Here is a 19,851-nt window from a genome sequence, read left to right on the forward strand (position 1 = left end):
ACGAAGGCAGTCGATGCATGCGGCTTCATTCATCGGGTGGACGGTAGCGTTTTAGTTATTATCTTATAAGCATTGGTCATTTTTCATTGGGGACAATAAGGAATGCACATATCTGCTTCCAGTTGCTTTTGCTTGCCAGAAAAACGCAGGTTGCAAAATTTTGAACCACAGGTGAGTATATGCCACAAACTTATGTAAACTGAATACATTCAAAATAAAAAGGAGATAAAGATCATCTTTTTCTTTTTTTGCAGGAGGTGATAAAGCTCATCTAATAAACTCAACACAAATGAAGTTTTGTTTGGAACTGTCATGGAAGTGAACTCTAGGCAGTTCACGTGTGTGACTGGTTGGACCTCCTCCTGCCCTCTCTATTGGTTCGGCGTGTTCGATCGCCAATCGTTTGTGTTGCTGCTGCCTATTGGCATTTGTAGGGATGTAAATGGTACACATAATTTCCGCTCCGAATCTGTATCCACATCCGTTTTTAAAGATATGGCATGCAATTGCACGAATCCACGAGATATGAATGCGGTTACGGATTTTGATCAACCGGATATCCGGTGAATATGGTATCAGTAATATATGGCGGCTGTGAAATATCCGAGGTTATCAAATAGGATTATGCGATAATTTATGCCTTAACAAGCCGAAATGCCAAATTATACAAAATGGAATCACCACATATAAATTATTACCTATTGGTGTGGGCAAATTTTAGCATGGTCTTCTTACCCCCCCCCCCCCACCCCACCCACCCACATGAGAGGTAGGAGTACATAATAGATCTGACTCATTCATTAAGCAGTGGTCTGACTAACTCTTATCTTCTTACCTCTCATGTTAAATCAGAGGGTAAAAAGGAGCATGTTAAAATTACTTGTGTGTGTGTGTTATTGACGCCAAAGGACTTGGCCACTCTCTAGTGTTATGTGGTTGGATAAAAAATAGATGTGTTTATATTATCTACATACATGAGAATATCAGGTGATGCCATCACTTGAGTGCTACCATGATACCAGTTTGAAAATTTTAATTTTACATGCGTCAATTTTTTCTGAAAAAATTTGTGAATGGTCATCACATATGTTTCTACAACCTCTAAAAAATTCAGATCAAAATCCAAAATGCACAAAGAGAAACAAAAAAGAGAAATTCATATGTGAATAGTGTCATTTTTGACACTATTCACCATTTTGTCTTTATTGCCACTATTCATGTTGGATTCTCTTTTTTGTTTCTCTTTGTGTATTTCGGATTTTAATCTGAATTTTTTAGATGTTGTAGACACATGTGATGAACATTCACAAATTTTTTGAAATTTTTTGACACATGTAAAATTAAAATTTTCAAACTGGTATCATGGTAGCACTCAAGTGATGGTATCACCTGATATTCTCCCATCTGCATACTAGTACTAGAAATAAATCATGTGATTGCAGGTATAACCCCGTATATTTTATCCGTTTCTGATCCAAGCCCGTTGTGTTTTCGCTCCAAATCCGTAACCAGATAAAATCCATAGTCCAATCAGCATTCTGTCATTATCCGCTCCGCTCCGAATCCGATAACAAAAAATATGATAAAGGATGTAGGAAACGGAAATCCGTTGGTGCTCCTGCACGTGAAAAGTATATTTCAAAGTGTGAAAAAATTTCAAACAAAAATTTGGCACATACATCTCGACATTATATGTGTGCATATTAAGTTTCGGAGAAAACCGACATTTTTTGTGGCTTGTATAAAAAGGACAAAAGGATATCTTATGAAAAGCATATATTAACACCGGGTTTTGTCTTTTTCACACACAACACATAAGTTGTCGGTTTTTCACGAAACGACTTCGTGAGCATGTACGATATCAAGATATACATGCCAAGTTTTTGTTTGGAATTTTTTGACATTTGAAAAATATGTTTAAAACACATTTTAAAATAAGGAGCGCGCTCCCCATGTGCCAAAACGCCACTCTCGCAAAGCATCATCTTACATCCCTATCGTATTAGGCTATTCATAATGGGGAGTGTCATATATTAATATCATGCATATGACACTAGTGTATAATACTAACTTCATAGTGCATACTAATATCATAAGTTATCTAATTTATTACCATACATGACACATAATAGCATAATAGCATTTATTATGATACGGTATCTATTCCCTATGTTACTCTAATCATCTCTCAGTTCTTTAATTGTCTGCCACACCAGCATGTTTGCTAGTCCCAAATACATAATACCGGATAAGATACCACTATGTTACTCTAATCCTGTCTTCTACGTACTAGTTTACTGCATGCCGCAAACAAAGATAACCAACACCGGAACGATGATCAATGGCTGCCATATGTTGGCACGCGGCTTTTTTTTTTTTGAGCATCAGTACAGACACAAGCGGCTTTGTTGGACCCCGGCATTAAGACGATCCAAAAGAAGAGATCAGGTATCCATCCAATCAATATCTGCCGAATCTGCAACCGGACACGCGCCTCACCCCGCCCGGTGAAACATCTGGTGCCCGGTCCGTTTCCTCTCCCCTCCCCTCCCCTCCCCCGCGCGAAGGCATCTGTGTCGCGCAAGGAAGGAAGGAAAACACATCACGAGCGGAAAGGATCCCGCGAAATAACAGCACCAATGGAAAGGATCTTCTTGGAAATAAAGCACAGGGCGGCACGCGGCACTTCTGTTGCTGTTCCGGCCGAGTCAGCCTCCACACTAACCTAACCCCCACCTGGCGACGGCCGGTCGCACGCGAGGCCGACGCCCCACCCGCCACAAAACCCAACCCCGCCGCCGTCCGCCGGTAAAAACAGCCTCCTCGCCGTCCGATCAGGTGCGCGGGCGTCACGTCGCGCTTTCGTAGGGCGCGAGCGCGACGCGGTCCGACCGGACCCGTTCGTGCGTTCGTGCCTGTAGCGGCCTGGCTGGGCGGGGGCTTCCCTGGGAAGGCAGCGCGGCGGTCGCGGTCGCGGTCGCGGTCGAATCGCAGCTGCCGCGTCCGTATCGCTGGGGGCGGGGGCTATCTTTCCGTCCGTCTTTCCCCGTGCCTCGTCCCCCTCGCTCGATCGCTACATAGCATAGCATACCATACATAGGCCGCTGCCGCGTTGTTTTCCTCGCCCGCCCCTCCCCGCACGCCGCGACGACCACGGCGTACATAGGACGGCAGGATCGGCAGTGGCGGTAGGCGCGGCAGATACGAGCTGGTACGCCGGACTGGCTATGTTGGCTTGGAAGGCGGGTTAGTGAGGAAGGTAGCAGCGTCGTCGGCGGCGGCGGCCATGGATGTCGTCGGGGAAGGAGCCCGCGCCGCGGCGGCGGCTGGTGGCGGTGGCGGTGGCTCGGGCGGGTTCATCCACTCCGTCGTGGGCCTCTCCTCCGCCTCCACGCCGCTCCTCTTCTGGCTCCTCACCGTCGCGCTCGTCGCCGCCATCCACGTCGCCTCCGCCTACATGTCCTCCTCCTCCTCCTCCCCAAGGTAATTAAGACTAACTGAATTCCGTCTCCCGTGGGTTCGGGCTTTCTGAATTCCCGATCGCTCCCCGCTGTTTTAGCTCGTCGTTCGTTGGTGGCACGACTGATTGGCGGGTTTCCGTAACTTGTTTTTGTTGTCATCAGGGGCGAGGATAAGGAGACGGAGAGGAGGCCGCGCGGCGGCGGCTTCCCCGGCGACGAGAGGGACGGGGAGGCGGACGCGCACGACGACAGGGTTCTCCAGATGATGCGCAGCTTCAGCTTCGTGCACGCCAGCGAGGAGGATTTCGTGGAGGGCATGGCCGCCTACGAACGCGCTTTTGACGACGCGCCGCCCGAGCCGGTCGCCCCGGCCTCGCCGCCGCCGGCTCCGGCCTCTCCGTCGAGCCTCTGCTTCAGCTTTCAGAATCAGATGCCTGAAATTCCGCGAGAGGCCCCGGTGGTTTCGACAGCAGCACCAGTCCAGAAAGAGGAGGAGGAGCACCAGGAAAAAAAGCAGGGCAAGGAATCGCTGATTCCATTCGCTCCGGTGGCCACGCAAGAGCACGAGCACGAAGCAGAGGAAGCAGAGGTGCTAGTGGAAGAAGAAGAAGACGACGATGAGCCGAGCGGCGAGGCTGTCGACGCAGAGCCGAAGATCGTTCCGGCCACGCACAACTACCGGTTCCTGACGGAGCGGGACTTCCGTGGGTTCGTCAGGGAGCCGGAGACCATGACGGTGCGCGTCCAGGAGTCCTTCGTGCCGCCACCGCCGCTGCAGCCGGCGGCGCAGCTTGAGGAACGGAGAGTGGTCGACGGCTCCTCTCGCCGCGGCAACTCCGTCACGGCGAACGACTTCCTGCCGGCGGACAAGCCCGTCGCGTACGACAGAGTGGCGTCGCTGACGAAGAGGGCGCCGTCCATGCGGAAGCAGGCGAGCTCGGTGTCCAAAGACAGCGCCGTGAGCGGGAGGACGAGCTTCGCCTCCGAGTTCTCCGGCTTCGGCGACTCCGACTCAGACTCCAGCGCCAGCGACGACGGGTACTCGGTGAAGGAGCTTGTCGTCGACTCCGACAGCGACTGGTTCCACTCGGAGAAAGACTTCTCGGCGGGGGTGCACGACGCCGCCAGCCTGCGGAGCTACAAGGCCAAGGTGCTCAAGGCCATGGAATCCCTGGAGGAGGTGGACATGCTGCAGCTGTCTTTCCGGGACTCGTCGGCAACCACGGTGTCGCCGGGCTCAGTCGCCCAGGCCTCGCCGGACAGCGTCAAGTACCCCGAGGACATGTGGTCACGGACCCATTCGCCGGAAGCCGAGTACAAAGAGGATGACGAGACGGGAACACCCCGAGAAGCCGAAGAGGCCGAGGCGAAGATCGTCGAAGGGGAGGGGAGCAGCATCGACATGAGCGACGACGATGACGATGACCGCTCCTCGAGCAGCAAGAAGAAGATGATCGCGGCACCGGTGTATGACGCCGAATTCGCCGTTGAGAACAGCTTGGAGCATTCGGAGAAGGAAATTATCACCATAAACGATCATTCATACGAAGCCATTTCTGATGCCAAGAGCAGTCCAGAGGTAACCACTGACAGAGAATTGGTTGTTTCGTCTCATCAAGCAGTTGATGATACCGAGAGGAGCCCACAGCCATCAGAGAGGGAACTTCTTGTCGGTACAAGTGGTCATCCACCTGAGCTTGTTTCTCGTGACAGAGAAGAAGCAGCCAGTACGAATGGTCAGACAGACACTGATGACAGGAGAAGCCCAGAGCATCCGGAGCAGAAATTTGTTTTAGTAGAAGGTCACTCACATGAACTTATATCTGATGTTTGGAAAGAAATTGCTGGTACAGAAGAAGAGGAAGAAGGCGAGGTTGCTTATGATTTCATGGGAAGCCCTGAGCCTTCAGAGAAACAATTTGTCAGCAGAAATGTTCATTCAGATGAACTCAGCTCCGATGATCACAAAGCAATTGCCCACACAAATTATCGGTCATATGCAGCAGTTTCTGACGATCGTACCACCCCGGAGCACTCAGAGCAGGAGTTCAGTAGAGATGATCATCGATATGGAGTAATCCCTCACGGCGAGAACATTTCAGAGCCAACAGAGGATAAGCATGCTAGTGCAGATGATCATCTAGCCAAAGCCCCTCGACATGTCCACTTTTCAGTTACCGAGAAGGCCAAGTCTCTGGACGAGGAGGAGGATAAGGAAGGCAAGTGGAAGGACTTGACAGAGGAAGAAGAGGACGAATTGGAGTCACTGTGGGAGCACCAAGACCTGATCGAGCAGCTGAAGCTAGAGCTGAAGAAGGTGCGGTCAGCCGGGCTGCCGACGATCCTGGAGGAGTCGGAGTCACCAAAGGCGCCGATGGAGGACCTCAAACCATGGAGGATCGACGCCAAGTTCCTGCGCGAGGACCCGATGGATGAGCTGAACAAGTTCTTCAAGAGTTACAGGGAGAGGATGAGGAAGTTTGACATCCTGTGCTTTCAGAAGATGTATGCCATAGGTATGCCTAACTTCACATTACCAGTTTACTCCAAGTTCTCTTTGATTCCACTTTTCCTTTTTTTTACCTAAATATAACTGTACATGTTTTCTATAGGAAAAATTAGGTTGCACACCCACCTTTCTCTGAAACGATGGTACTTTATGCTCCATGATCTAGTATTCAATTGGTTCATCATAATCGCAGATATCTAGTATTATTCTGTAGATAATGCTTAAATATTTATTTGTTCCTAGACACATACTAATAATAGATTTAACCTATTATTAGGAAAGCACAAATATTTTGTCATCGAGGGGAATACAATGATGAATATTTTGTGCCCAATCTTCCTTCTAATGAGGAAACGCTCAAAGTGATCTTAACATGCTTAGAATTTTAAACTGGCACCAAAATGTTCTAACGAAAATTTATCGAAGTTGAGGGGCAAAAGGGGTCTCTAACTAGAAGCCACTAATTCAATAATTATATTTAAATATGAAACTATCCAATTTTGTTTATTTCAATCTAGGTTCAAATGTAAACTTTTCTTTAGAGTATGTGAGAATTCAACTTAATATTTAATACAGAAAGCAGGGGGGATAACAAGTTCCAAGGTAATTAACCATGATTTTAAATCACCCGCGATTTGGCCACTATTGCCGCTGGGAAACCACCCCGCAATTTGCATGCCTAACAAAATCGCGGGAGATAGCGCCGTCAGGCCTACTCTACGCTGCAATTTAGGGCTGTCACTAAATCCTTTCTCCCGTGATTTTAATCGGTGGAATTACTGACCGGGATCACACAATGCTTTATCCCAAAAACCCATCTTCTCTTGAAAGGTATGGTGACCGGTAAAAGCAGGTAAAGTACCACCGGTAAAAGCTATGGTGATTGATTAGGGGAAAACTGATCTCCACATTTAATTACCCAGATTCAATACTTAGCCTTATTACCCAAAGAGGTTGCATGGGGAAAGAGAGATGTTCTTCAGTTGGTTGTTCAACTCTAGGAAGAATGCAGAACTCCGTAGTCCATTCCTTTAGGATACTACTAGTTAAAGAAAGGACTGCTGCAGAAATGCTATTCACATCGCCTGCAACTTTTGTGTCTATGAAGCATTGCATCTACTAGCTTTTTAAAGCTGTTTAAGGACAGACGAAGCTCTTTCTTGCTTTATACTGGCAACATAATATTTCATCCAGCTCAGCATGCTCCGTGAAATGGATTTCTTACCTTCTTTTTCTTTAGTGCCTTTAATTAACGTGCTGATGTACTGAATGTCACTGCAGATTTTCTCCAGCTCAGAGGGCCCCAACAGTCGACGAACTCTATGAAGGCCTTGTCACCAACGGCGCTATCCATCCTGTCGCACAATTTCCGATCGGCTCGCTGGAGATCACCCGAGGATCCATCGGACCGGCTCCTCAAGGACCTCCGGTGCGACTTGGAGACGGTCTACGTCGGGCAGATGTGCCTGTCGTGGGAGTTCCTCCGGTGGCAGTACGAGCAAGCCTGTGACCTGCCGGAATCCGACCCTTACCACAGCCACCACTACAACCAGGTGGCCGGGGAGTTCCAGCAGTTTCAGGTGATGGTGCAGAGGTTTGTGGAGGACGAGCCCTTCAAGGGCCCTCGGCTGCCAGACTACGTCAAGGAACGATGCCCCTTTCGCAACTTCTTGCAAGTGCCCGTGATAAGAGGTGAGAATTCTGAATTTTTAGCAGTCAATTGTGCGACGTCTGCTACTGGATTTAGCTTGAAACAATGAGCTCTAACGTGAAGTTTGGGTTGCAGAGGACAGCCTGAAGGACAGAATGGAGGACCAACGCAAGGGGAACTACGTGATAACGAGCGAGGAGCTGGAGGTCGTCATGGAGGAGTCGATGCACATTCTGTGGGAGTTCATCAAGGCCGACAAAGAGCCGCAGACGTCGGTGCTGAAGGGCTTGTCGACTGCCCACGTCGAGCTCCAGGACCCCAGGGACGAGGCTCTTGTGAAGGCCATCCACGCCACGTTACAGAAGGTAAGCTTTACTTCTACACAATACTACTAGTACACAGCCGGCAAGGAGATGATTTGCTACAGTGCCTTACAAGTACTGTTACTCTGTTGTGACACTACCTACTGATGTGGTGCAGAAAGAGAAGAGGCTGAAGGACCTGCTGAGGACGGGGAACTGCATCGTGAAGAAGTTCAAGAAGCCCAAGGAGGACCGGTCGGACCAGAACCTCTTCTTCTCGCAGGTGGACATGCGGCTGGTGGCGCGCGTGCTGAGGATGCCGAGGATCACCGGCGACCAGCTGCAGTGGTGCAAGGCGAAGCTGGACAAGATCATGCTGGTCGACAACAGGCGGATCCACAGGGAGGCTTCGTTCTTGCTCTTCCCCTGCCTGGAGTACAAAACATAAACCATCTCTGATTTTGTTCTCTTCTTTTTCTCCCTCCACGAAAGCAATCCTCACCATGTAATCCACGGCTTGTAGGTAAAATTTTTTTCCTTTCAGCCTCTTAGTAATCCGGTTCTCTACAGCTTACACAGGTCGGGTGCCTATGACTGTAACCTGATGAACATGGCATAGGCCACAGAGCCATCCCATGGTATATAAGTTTACTTATTACTTGCAGCCCCTAGCCTAGCTAGCTAGGAAACAGTACGATTGTAATGAAGCCATACATCAGCATCAGAACGTACTACTATACTTACTACACCCCCTAGCTCTAGCTAGCTAGAGAAAATACTAGTAGCACAAGTCGTAATGAAGCCATCGTGCATCCGTCAGAATGTGCAGATTGCCGTTTCTGAAACCAACTGTTCACGGCACAAGGGGGCATGCTTCCCGCGGCAATAAGGTGTGTGCGGGATTGTGCCGGTGCTGGTAGCCACGAGCATTGGTCGCTCTGACCTCCCCTCTGGCCTCCGGGTGAACAGTCCTCGTGCCCTTTTGCTTGCCACATGAGGCGTCTAATGGCGGCCTTATTACTGATCCTAACAACACAAGTACCGAACCGGAAGCGATGGAACCAGCATTTCATTACTCAGGGACCGGCCGGCTTGTGTCGTAGTTTCTTCACTTTCTACGCTCTGTCGTGAGGTGGTTTTGTCACTGTAATTCAAAAGGTAAATGCGGGCGTGGCGTCCCTGGTTCGTGGAGAGTTCTCTGCTTTTCGGCGGGAGTTGGGGTGTTTGCTTTGGAGCGGAGCGGAGAGGGGGGCTCACCGTTGAAAGCAGCAGCCAAATACGTACATACAGGTAGGCACCGTGCATTCAGTGGCGTGACAAGGATGGGGCCGAATGGGTTGGATCGGGGGAGGCCAGGCCACCACCAAGAAAGCGGCCCCGGAACTGTGGGCCGATCCTCCATTATCGGCGGCACGTGGGAGGTGGACGACGGACGGCTGGAGCTGGAAGATGCATGTAGCTGCGCTGAAAGCGTCCTCCGACTCCATTCGGGTGTCGTCTACCTCAATCGGCTGTTACGATTTACCAGGAGTTATCTTTTTTTTACAGGCAGAGCACTTACGACCCGTTACCCAACGGTGGCGCTCAATGTCCGCGGGAGCCCTTTTTTGTTGAGAAAAGTCCGCGGGAGCTATATGTCGCCCGTACCAAGATGTAATACGTCTCGCCTGTAGGGCGGTGTTATTGGGCAGGCCCAATATTAGAATTATGTGTGCGCTCTTTCGCAAAAATAATAATTATGCATGCATTAATTTTTATCGGTTTTTCCATTGTATTCTATAGTTTCCTTTGGATTTTTTTATTCTTCCTTTTCTTCTTTTTCAACATATTGCAACATTATCGTATACATCAGGAATATTTTTTATACACGTTTAATATCTTTGATATACTCTGATATTTTTCAAATATATGTTTTGATATCTATTGTTTCATAAACATTGTACATTCTCCACATACATTTAAAACATATGTTATAAACATTAAACCTTTTTAAATACATGAATATTTTTTAATAAAATGGTAGGTTTGAATACATTTTTTATAGGTGTTAAGAATATTTAACATACACACTGAAACATTTTTATGGTATGGAACATCTTTTTAGAGCAGGCGCACATTTTTTTACATTGGATAAATATTTTAATAATGTAAGAAAACATTTGTTTTCAACTCATAGACATTTTCTAAATGTAACATGCATTTTTTTGAAGGTTGCAAAGCATTTTATTTCTATTACACAAATATTTTTTTTTACATTTTCCAAGATATTTAAAAAATGTCACATACATTTTTTTGAAAAGTGTGAATATTTTTAAAATCTGACATATAATATTTTTGAATGGAACAAAGCATTTTCTAAAATTGGGGCTAACATTTTTTACAGTACATGGACATTCTTTTTAATGTGTGATAAACACTTTGAAATAAGTAACTAAAATATTTTTTCTAATATACGTAATTAATAATATTTTGAAAATAAACAAAAGTTAGAATAAAAAACATGTGCACAACATCAGCGTGACAAAACCACATGATTACCGGGCCAATCCACTACCGGCTCCCTGCAGGTGATGTGTTCTTCTGTTTCGCATAAAGCAAGACGTAGACTCACCTCTCAACGTTTCAGGAGGAAGAGGCGACACATTCGAGAGGCTTGGCTCTCAACATCTCGTGAGGAGGAGGCGTCACATTCGGGAAGCCCGCCTCAAGGCTGAGGAGATGGATCATAATGTGCCACATCCGCGGCTGAGGCGGCAAATCAGGGAGGGGATATGTCCCATTTCTATTGAGACGGCAAATACCTTCTCGTTGCTATTATAGGGCCGCCGAAGTAACTTTGTGTAGGTCAATTAATTTTTCATTCATTTCTTTTCTTACTTTATTTTTTGTAATCCGTATATTCAAAAATATTTTAAATACAATATTGCAAAACTTAAATTATCTTAGAAAATTTAAAACTATGAATTATAAAAATGTTAATGCATAGTTTAAAAAATGAGAGAATTCAAAACAATTTTATGACATTTAAAAACTTAAAAATTGTCACGCGCTTCGGAAATATACATTACACTTAGAAAATGTTCGTGATGTTCAAAAAAGTGTTCCATACAATTCAGAAAATGTACGTTGTATTTTATTAAATTCATGCATTTAAAAATGTTATGATATTAAAAATGTATAAAAAAATCTTCGCGTAGTTTTTAAAAGTTTTGCATCATTAGAAAGTGCACTCCCTTCATTCCATATTTCTTGTCATGGTTTGAACCATGACAAGAATTACGGAATGGAGGGAGTAAGTTATAGTTAGAAAATTGTTCATGTGTTCAAAAAATGTTTATACAATATAAATGTTTGCGTAATTTGCAAAAAATGTTTCAATGTGTATTTAAAAAGTATTTAACATGTATTTTTATACATATTGAATATTTGTTCTTTTTACTATTCATTTTGTTGTTCTACTTTCATTCTTTTAAGTCATAGGACCTCCGTACTATTAAGAGGGGTATAGGTTCTCGAAGCTTAGATCCGCTGTGATGCTTAGCCAAAACCCATGAAAGATGTGAGAGAAATCTCTTTGTGTTCTGAGCAAATACTTGCCAGCAAGAGACTGTGATCTTCTTTGCTGCAAGAGATTTGTCTCGAACCGAGGAGTTAGCATTACTTGTTCCTCAAGTAATGTTACCGTTGCTCCAAAATCCGACCATTGTGAACGTGTCGGTTGGCCATTGGCTGGATCCCTGTCCAAAATGGTCATTTCCCATCAGGGAAGGCTAGGGTTATAAATAGCTACCCCACTCCAACATTGTCCGTTGGCTGCTCCGCTTGAGATTTATGAGAAGATTGATTTGAGAAACCCCTCTCCGAGTGATTTGAATTTAAGATCCACCGAGAGAAAATCAAGAGCCCAAACTTGGACAGTGGTTTAGCATCACACTAGTTCCGAGTGAGGGTTCTTGTACCTGTTACTCTTGAGAGCTGTGCACACTCTAGACGGATAGGTTTCGGCTCGAGTGTTGAAGAGTTGTTGTCTTCACCGAGCTAGATCTTCAGCAACCAAGAGTGATTGTAGTTCGCGAAGGTCGACCGAAGGTTTGGAGATCGCCGACAAGGATCTAGCACGAGTGAAATCAACCTAAGTCTGATCATCTCTGCGTTGAAGGAGAATAGGGTGAAGAGAGTTTATCTTCCGTGTTAAGTCACAGCCCCTCCAACCAGACATAGCCCTTTGGCAGAAGGGTGAACTGGTCTATCAAATCTCTCTGATGCCATCGAACACCACTGGTTAAATCTACTCTACTGCATTTCCCTCAGTAGTTTATCTTCGTGCTCCGTGCCGATAGCTTACCTAATCATTTCGTTCTGTTGTTATCTTCATGTGTATTTATGCTCATTCTGTTTCATTCTCATCACATGTACTCAGTCGTCACCTTCATATTCCCCGGGTTCACCTGTGAAATCATTCCATAGTATTATTTCTCTGTGCATACCATGTTGTGTCTCATTCTACTGCATCTGTTTGTATGATGTATTACTCTCACTATAGTTAAACCAATGATTTCCCAAGCTCGTTCTGTTATCAATGCTTTCATTGATGAATATGCTTCTGACGAAGAAGATTGATTTAGTTTATTTCCTTCGCTACCTTATTCCGCTGTTGTGATTGGGATCGGTTTCAATACTTTGGAAAGAAATTTTGAATCTCCCATTCACCCCCCTATGGTCGATATACTCTCGGTCCTAACAGGCCCCTTCACAAAAGTTGTCATTTCTGATCTCACGGCGACAGCGCCACACGATGCGAGCAATAGTACGAGTGGTTGACACTCGTACCACACATTGTATTCTCCTTTAGTGGTTGATGCGTGCACCAATTAATTAGCGTTGGTCCCTGAGGGAGTCCTGGATTAGGGGGTGTTCGGATAGCCGGACTATACCTTCAGCTGGACTCCTGGACCATGAAGATACAAGATTGAAGACTTCGTCCCGTGTCCGGAAAGGACTTTCCTTGGCGTGGAAGGCAAGCTTGGTGACACGGATATTCAGATCTCCTACCATTGTAACCGACTTTGTGTAACCCTAACCCTCTCCAGTGTCTATATAAACCGGAGGGTTTTAGTCCGTAGGACAACATACACATCAACAATCATACCATAGGCTAGCTTCTAGGGTTTAGCCTCCTCGATCTCGTGGTAGATCTACTCTTGTACTATCCATATCATTAATATTAATCAAGCAGGACGTAGGGTTTTACCTCCATCGAGAGGGCCCGAACCTGGGAAAAACTTCGTGTCCCTTGTCTCCTGTTACCATCCGGCCTAGACGCACTGTTCGGGACCCCCTACCCGAGATCCGCCGGTTTTGACACCGACATTGATGCTTTCATTGAGAGTTCCTCTGTGTCATCGCCGTCAGGCTCGATGGCTCCTACGATCATCAATAGTGATGTCGTCCAGGGTGAGACCTTCCTCCCCGGACAGATCTTCGTCTTCGGCGGCTTCGTACTGCGGGCCAACTCACTTGGCCGTCTGGAGCAGATCGAAAGCTACGCCCCTGGCCGTCAGGTCAGATTCGGAAGTTTAAACTACACGGCTGACATCCGCAGAGACTTGATCTTCGACGGATTCGAGCCACTGTCGAGTGCGCCGCACTGTCCCGGCGAGCATGATCTAGCTCTGCCGCCGAACAGTGCTCTGGAGGCCGCACCCGCATCAGCTTCGACCCTTAAGTCAGAGCCAGCTGCGCCGATCGAGGATGGGCGGTTGGACGCCACCTCAGGGGCTGCGATCCCAACGGCGATTGAGCCGAACACCAGCCCCGCACTCTACGAGACTTATGACTCCAAGGAGCCGGACTCCTCTCCGGACTCCGAACCCTCCGCGCCCCTGCCGGCCGAATCCGATTGGGCGCCGATCATGGAGTTTACTGCCGCGGACATCTTTCAGCACTCGCCTTTCGGCGATATTCTGAAGATACTGAAGTCTCTCTCTTTATCCGGAGAGCCCTGGCCAGACTACGGTCAGCAAGGTTGGGATTCGGATGATGAATAAATTCAAAGCCCACCCACCACCCACTTTGTAGCCACTATCGACGATTTAACCGACATGCTCGACTTTGACTCTGAAGACATCGACGGTATGGACGCCGATGAAGGATATGATGAAGAATCAGCGCCTACTAGGCCCTGGAAAGCCACCTCGTCATATGACATATACATGGTGGACACCCCAAAAGAAGGAGATGGCGATGGAACAGTGGAGGATGACCCCTCCAAGAAACAGCCTAAGCGCCGGCATCAGCGGCGCCGCTCAAAATCCCGCCAAAACAAATGCGGCGACTCAGCACGGGAGATAATAATACTCCGGAAAGTGCCGAAGAAAACCCCCTCCAGCAAGATTTAGCATAGGAGGATGGAGAGACCAGCCCTCATGAGAGAGCGGCTGACATAGAGGTCGAGGACGATAATTATATGCCTCCCTCTGAAGACGAGGCAAACCTGGACGACGACGAATTCGTCATGCCAGAGGATCCCGTCGAGCAAGAGCGTTTTCAACGCAGGCTTATGGCCATGGCAAGAAGCCTCAAGAAAAAATAGCAACAGCTTAAAGCTGATCAAGATTTGCTAGTCGATAGATGGACTGAAGTCCTTGCGGCCGAAGAGCATAAACTCGAACGCCCCTCCAAGAGCTACCCAAAGCGCAGGTTGCTACCCCGATTAGAGGAGGAAGCACTCGATGCGGCCGACCGGCCACCTCGTGGCCGCGACAGAGAGGCCTCTCGGCCCTCCACTCAAGCCGCACCCCGTACCAAGGCACGGGAATATGCGCTGGACTTATGAGATATGTTGGAGGACAAGACAAGGCAAACAAGATCGATCTACGGATCACGTGGGCGCCCCATAGCTCGAGATGGTAACCGTCACGCCGGCCACAAATTCGGCAGCGCCGAACACAGTAGACAAAGCTCATTGGAGCTACATCATGATATAGCCCAGTACAGAGGCACCGCACACCCACTATGCTTCACAGACGAAATAATGGATCATCAAATCCCTGAGGGTTTCAAACCCGTAAACATCGAATCATATGATGGCACAACAGATCCCGCGGTATGGATCGAGGACTATCTCCTTCATATCCACATGGCCCGCGGCGATGATTTCCACGCCATCAAATACCTCCCACTCAAGCTTAAAGGACCAGCTCGGCATTGGCTTAATAGCCTGCCAACAGGGTCAATCAGTTGTTGGGAGGACCTGGAAGCCGCATTCCTCGACAATTTCCAGGGCACCTATGTGCGACCCCCAGACGCCGATGACCTAAGCCACGTAATTCAGTAGCCAGATGAATCAGCCAGGCAATTCTGGACACGGTTCCTAACAAAGAAAAATCAAATAGTCGACTGTCCGGACGCTGAGGCCCTAGCAGCCTTCAAGCACAATATCGGTGACGAGTGGCTGGCCCGGCACCTTGGACAGGAAAAGCCGAAATCTATGGCAGCACTCACGACACTCATGACCCGCTTTTGCGCCGGAGAAGACAGCTGACTTGCTCGTAGCAACAATATGACCAAGAACCCTGGTAATACGGACACCAGAGACAGTAGTGGCAGGTCACGTCGCAACAAGAAGAAGCACCGCATTAACGGCGACAATGCTGAGGATACGGCAGTTAATGCCGGATTCAGAGGCTCTAAATCCGGCCAGCGAAAAAAGCCATTCAAAAGGAATACTAGGGGCCCGTCCAGTTTGGACCGAATACTCGACCGCTTGTGCCAGATACATGGCACCCTCGAAAAGCCGGCCAATCACACCAACAGGGATTGTTGGGTGTTCAAGCAGGCAGGCAAGTTAAATGCCGAAAATAAAGACAAGGGGCTACATAGCGATGACGATGAGGAGCCCCGGCCGCCGAACAACAATGGACATAAGGGTTTTCCCCCACAAGTGCGGACGGTGAACATGATATACGCAACCCACGTCTCCAAAAGGGAGCGGAAGCGCGCGTTAAGGGACGTATACGCGGTAGAGCCAGTCGCCCCAAAGTACAACCCATGGTCCTCCTGCCCGATCACCTTTGACCGAAGGGACCATCCCACTAGCATCCGTCATGGCGGATTCGCCGCATTGGTTCTAGACCCAATTATTGATGGATTTCATCTCACTAGAGTCCTTATGGATGGTGGCAGCAGCCTGAACCTGCTTTACCAGGATACAGTGCAGAAAATGGGCATAGATCCCTCGAGGATTAAGCCCACCAAAACGACCTTTAAGGGCGTAATACCAGGTGTAGAAGCCAACTGTACAGGCTCAGTCACACTTGAAGTGGTCTTCGGATCTCCGGATAATTTCTGAAGCGAGGAGTTAATCTTCGACATAGTCCCATTCCGCAGTGGCTATCATGCACTGCTCGGGCGAACCGCATTCGCCAAGTTCAATGTTGTCCCGCACTATGCATACCTTAAGTTCAAGATGCCAGGCCCTCGAGGAGTAATTACGGTCAATGGAAACATCGAACGCTCCCTCCGAACGGAGGAGCACACGGCGGCCCTTGCAGCAGAAGTACAAAGCAGCCTCTCCAGGCAGTTCTCCAGTACGGCCATTAAACGTCCGGACATCGTCAAGTGCGCCCGGAGTAACCTACAACAAGACCGCCTGACACGTTCCGAGCAGGCGTAGCAATGCGGCCCCGACCCCAACCCTCGCAAAAAGACGACATCAATGCTTCGCGTACATAACTACGCTCTAAAAATACCATGGGTACAGGGGGAGGGGCACCATCACGGGACGCCCGAAACGCGGCTTGAACCGCACCAGGGGCTGCTGATTTTTTAATTTTCTCTTACTTTCAGGACTCAATTCTTCGAAAGGCCTGTCCGGCAGTTCAATTGCCGCACAAACGATGCAAGAACTAGGGAGGCAGACAAGCCACGCCGCATTACGGAACTCACAGGTGGTCTCTATCACGAGCAGTATACCTGTTTCGCATACTATTCCGCAGCTTGCCCCTGGAGCAGACATGTTAAATAGTCCAACTTTTTGTTTATCGCATTATTTGTATCCTTCTGCTTTGATCGCAACTATTTTTAATAAACAATGCATAGCTTTTTGTCTATTTTTGCATTACCTTTTTATAAGTATATGTTCCTTAACGACATGTTGCACCCGTACAATTTGGTACGGCCAAAATATGCCAGGGGCTTTAGTACCCCTCATTATGGTGTGAGAAGTCCGAACACTTTCACAAGTGCGGCACCCCGTACTCATAGCATTATATGCATCGGCTCCGAATCATGTCTTGGGTCAATAGTTGGGTTTGCTCGGCTCCTATGTTTTGGTGCCTTACGTTCCGCTATATCGGCTAAGGTAGCACTAGGAGAACCACTGCGATTGTGCCCCAGTTGAGCTGGGCCGAGCACCTTAGTGGAGAAAGCTAAAACTGACTGTCATGATGAAGCAAGAGTTGGTCGCTGTTCGAGAGGTTTTTTCGAGTCCCTAAAGACTTATGCCGCTTAGGGCGAGGAGCCGGCTCTGTCCGGCCAAGGCGTGGATAGCGCCCCGAACTCGATCTTCTGAATACTAGGGGCTTCGCCAAAATTTAAAATTATAGAATTCTATGGCTAAGTGAGAGTGTTCACGCGTTATAGTCCGATTGCCTTGTTCGTTGGGCTGAGCGCCTCCCTCGAAGGACCCAAACATGGGAAAAATAGTGCTCAGGTTTATCCCCGAACACCCCAGCACTAGCGGCACGGGGGCAGAAGCCGACGACTCGCCATCTCTCAGAATTGATAAACAGCCGCACAGAAGGTAATATTTTAAATTCCAACAGCATTGCTTAGCGCATATGAACAAGTTTTCAGCGCACAGGACAAAATGAGCAAGTTTCACTCAAAAATTACATCCCTAGAACATTCATCTGCCACAAGGCAGGCACCCTTCAGAACATCCTTATAGTAATTTTCGGGCTTGCGATGCTCTTTCCCCAGCGGTGGCCCGTCCTTCACAAGCTTCTCAGCATCCAGCTTGCCCCAGTGCACCTTAGCACGGGCAAGGTCCCTACGGGCACCTTCAATGCAGACGGAGCACTTGATGACTTCGAGCCTTGGACAGGCCTCCACCAGCCGCCGCACCAGCCCGAAATAGCTCCCAGGCAGAGCCCCTCCAGGCCACAGCCGAACTATGAGGCCCTTCATGGCCTGTTCGGCCGCCTTGTGGAGCTCGACCAGCTGCTCCAGCTGGTCGCTCAGGGGCACGGGGGGTCCGGGCTCAGCATACTGAGACCAGAACACCTTCTCTGTCGAGCTACCCTCCTCGGCTCGATAGAACGCGGCGGCATCGGACACACTCTGGGGAAGATCTGCGAACACTCCTGGAGAGCTCCGGATTCGGGTAAGTAACAAGTAACTCACATTTATGTGTTTGCTTTGCATAAAGAATGCCTTACCCGCTGCTATCTTCTTCACCTCATCCAACTCCTGGAGGGTCTTCTAGGATTCGGCCTTGGCAGACTTGGCATTATCAATAGCCGCCGCGAGCTCAGACGCTCGCGTCTTCGAGTCAAGCTCCAAACTCTCATGTTTCTTCATGAGAACCTGGAGCTCTTGCCGCACCTTGCCAACCTCGGCCTCATACTTTTCCCGCTCGGTGCGCTCCGCGGCTGCACTCTTCTCGGCCTTGAGCAACGCTTGCTTAAGGGTCGCCACCTCAGACGTGGCCCCTACAATAGCCATGATAGTCCTGTCATTTTTTGCAATTGCACCTTTTTATATATATTTAAACAAGGTACTTCTTACCTTCATTGTCCTCAAGCTGCTTCTTGGCACGCCCGAGCTCTTGCTCGGACCGCTCGAGGTTCTGCTTTAACATGTCCACTTCCGCAGTCAGTGCGGCGGACGCAAGCAGGGAAGCCTGCATACGCATATTGACTCCTTTTGTTAGACTCCTGCGAATTTTATTTGATCCTCTATTCGGCTTTTCTTCCCGAATGCCAAACAGAGCATCAGGGGCTACTGTCTATGCGGTAATATTATTTACACATTCTTTACTTACCTCAAAGCCTGTTAAAAGGCTAGTACAAGCTTCAGTCAGTCCGCTCTTGGCGGACTGAGAGCGGACTGAACCTTCTGGACCACCGCACTCATAATAGCGCGGTGCTCCTCGTCGATGGAGGCGCCTTGGAGTGCCTCCAATATATTGTCCGGCGCCTCCGGTTGGACGGGGGTCACCGGCGCGGTGGGCTTGCTCCTCTTGGAAGGAGGTCCCCCGCCGGACTCTGGAACCTTTGAAGGTTCTGGAGCGGTGTCCGGCCTGGAGCCAGACTTGGAGCCCCGGGGGGTTTCATCCCCTTCACTCCTGGAGTCCGGGAGGTCGCCTTGCGGAGCCTCCAGGACCACCTCCTCCCGGCTTGGGACCTGTCGGGACAACACTTCGGCGTCGTCCGTAGGGCGGGGGGAGGAAGCCGTCGGAAGCGAGTTCACATCCGACGAATCCAGTGAGCCGCTCGACGATGCGTCGAGCCGGTCTTTGGGCGGGCTGCATAAACGTATTCGGTGTAAGGGAAAGCTGTGCAATAAACGAATACTATGAATTACTCTAGTATCCAGATACTTACGATTTTGCCAGGGGCTTGGCCCTGGGCTGCCACTCCTCTTCGCCGTCGTCGGCGTCGGTGGAGTAATCCGGAGGAAGGGTTTTCCCCTTCTTGGACCCTCCGGCCTCCCCAGAGAGGGCGGCCTTCCTTTTCTTCTCTCCTCCCGCTGGAGGGGGAGAGGTCTCTTCTTCTTCCTCCCCGTCTTCACGAGAGGAATGCGCCTCGGAACCGCCGGATGATGGATCCGACACCTCCTGGCGCCGGGCACTCTTTCGAGTCCTCGTGGCCTTTTTCGCGGCCTTCTTCTCCGGCACCACATAGGGTGCCGGGACCAGCAGCTTCG

General features: G+C 48.8%; 1 protein-coding gene across 1 annotated transcript; it reads left to right on the forward strand.

The window, feature by feature from the left end:
* Positions 1 to 3,018: 3,018 nt before the first annotated feature.
* LOC123103893 (microtubule-associated protein futsch) lies at positions 3,019 to 8,587 on the forward strand. Its single transcript, XM_044525589.1, has 5 exons — positions 3,019 to 3,483; positions 3,624 to 5,977; positions 7,252 to 7,662; positions 7,757 to 7,986; positions 8,102 to 8,587. The coding sequence occupies exons 1-5, from the start codon at positions 3,287 to 3,289 to the stop codon at positions 8,369 to 8,371; spliced, it is 3,462 nt and encodes a 1,153-aa protein (XP_044381524.1). The 5' UTR covers positions 3,019 to 3,286; the 3' UTR covers positions 8,372 to 8,587.
* Positions 8,588 to 19,851: the final 11,264 nt, after the last annotated feature.

Source organism: Triticum aestivum, chromosome 5A (assembly GCF_018294505.1).
Source record: "Triticum aestivum cultivar Chinese Spring chromosome 5A, IWGSC CS RefSeq v2.1, whole genome shotgun sequence".
Classification (NCBI taxonomy): domain Eukaryota; kingdom Viridiplantae; phylum Streptophyta; class Magnoliopsida; order Poales; family Poaceae; genus Triticum; species Triticum aestivum.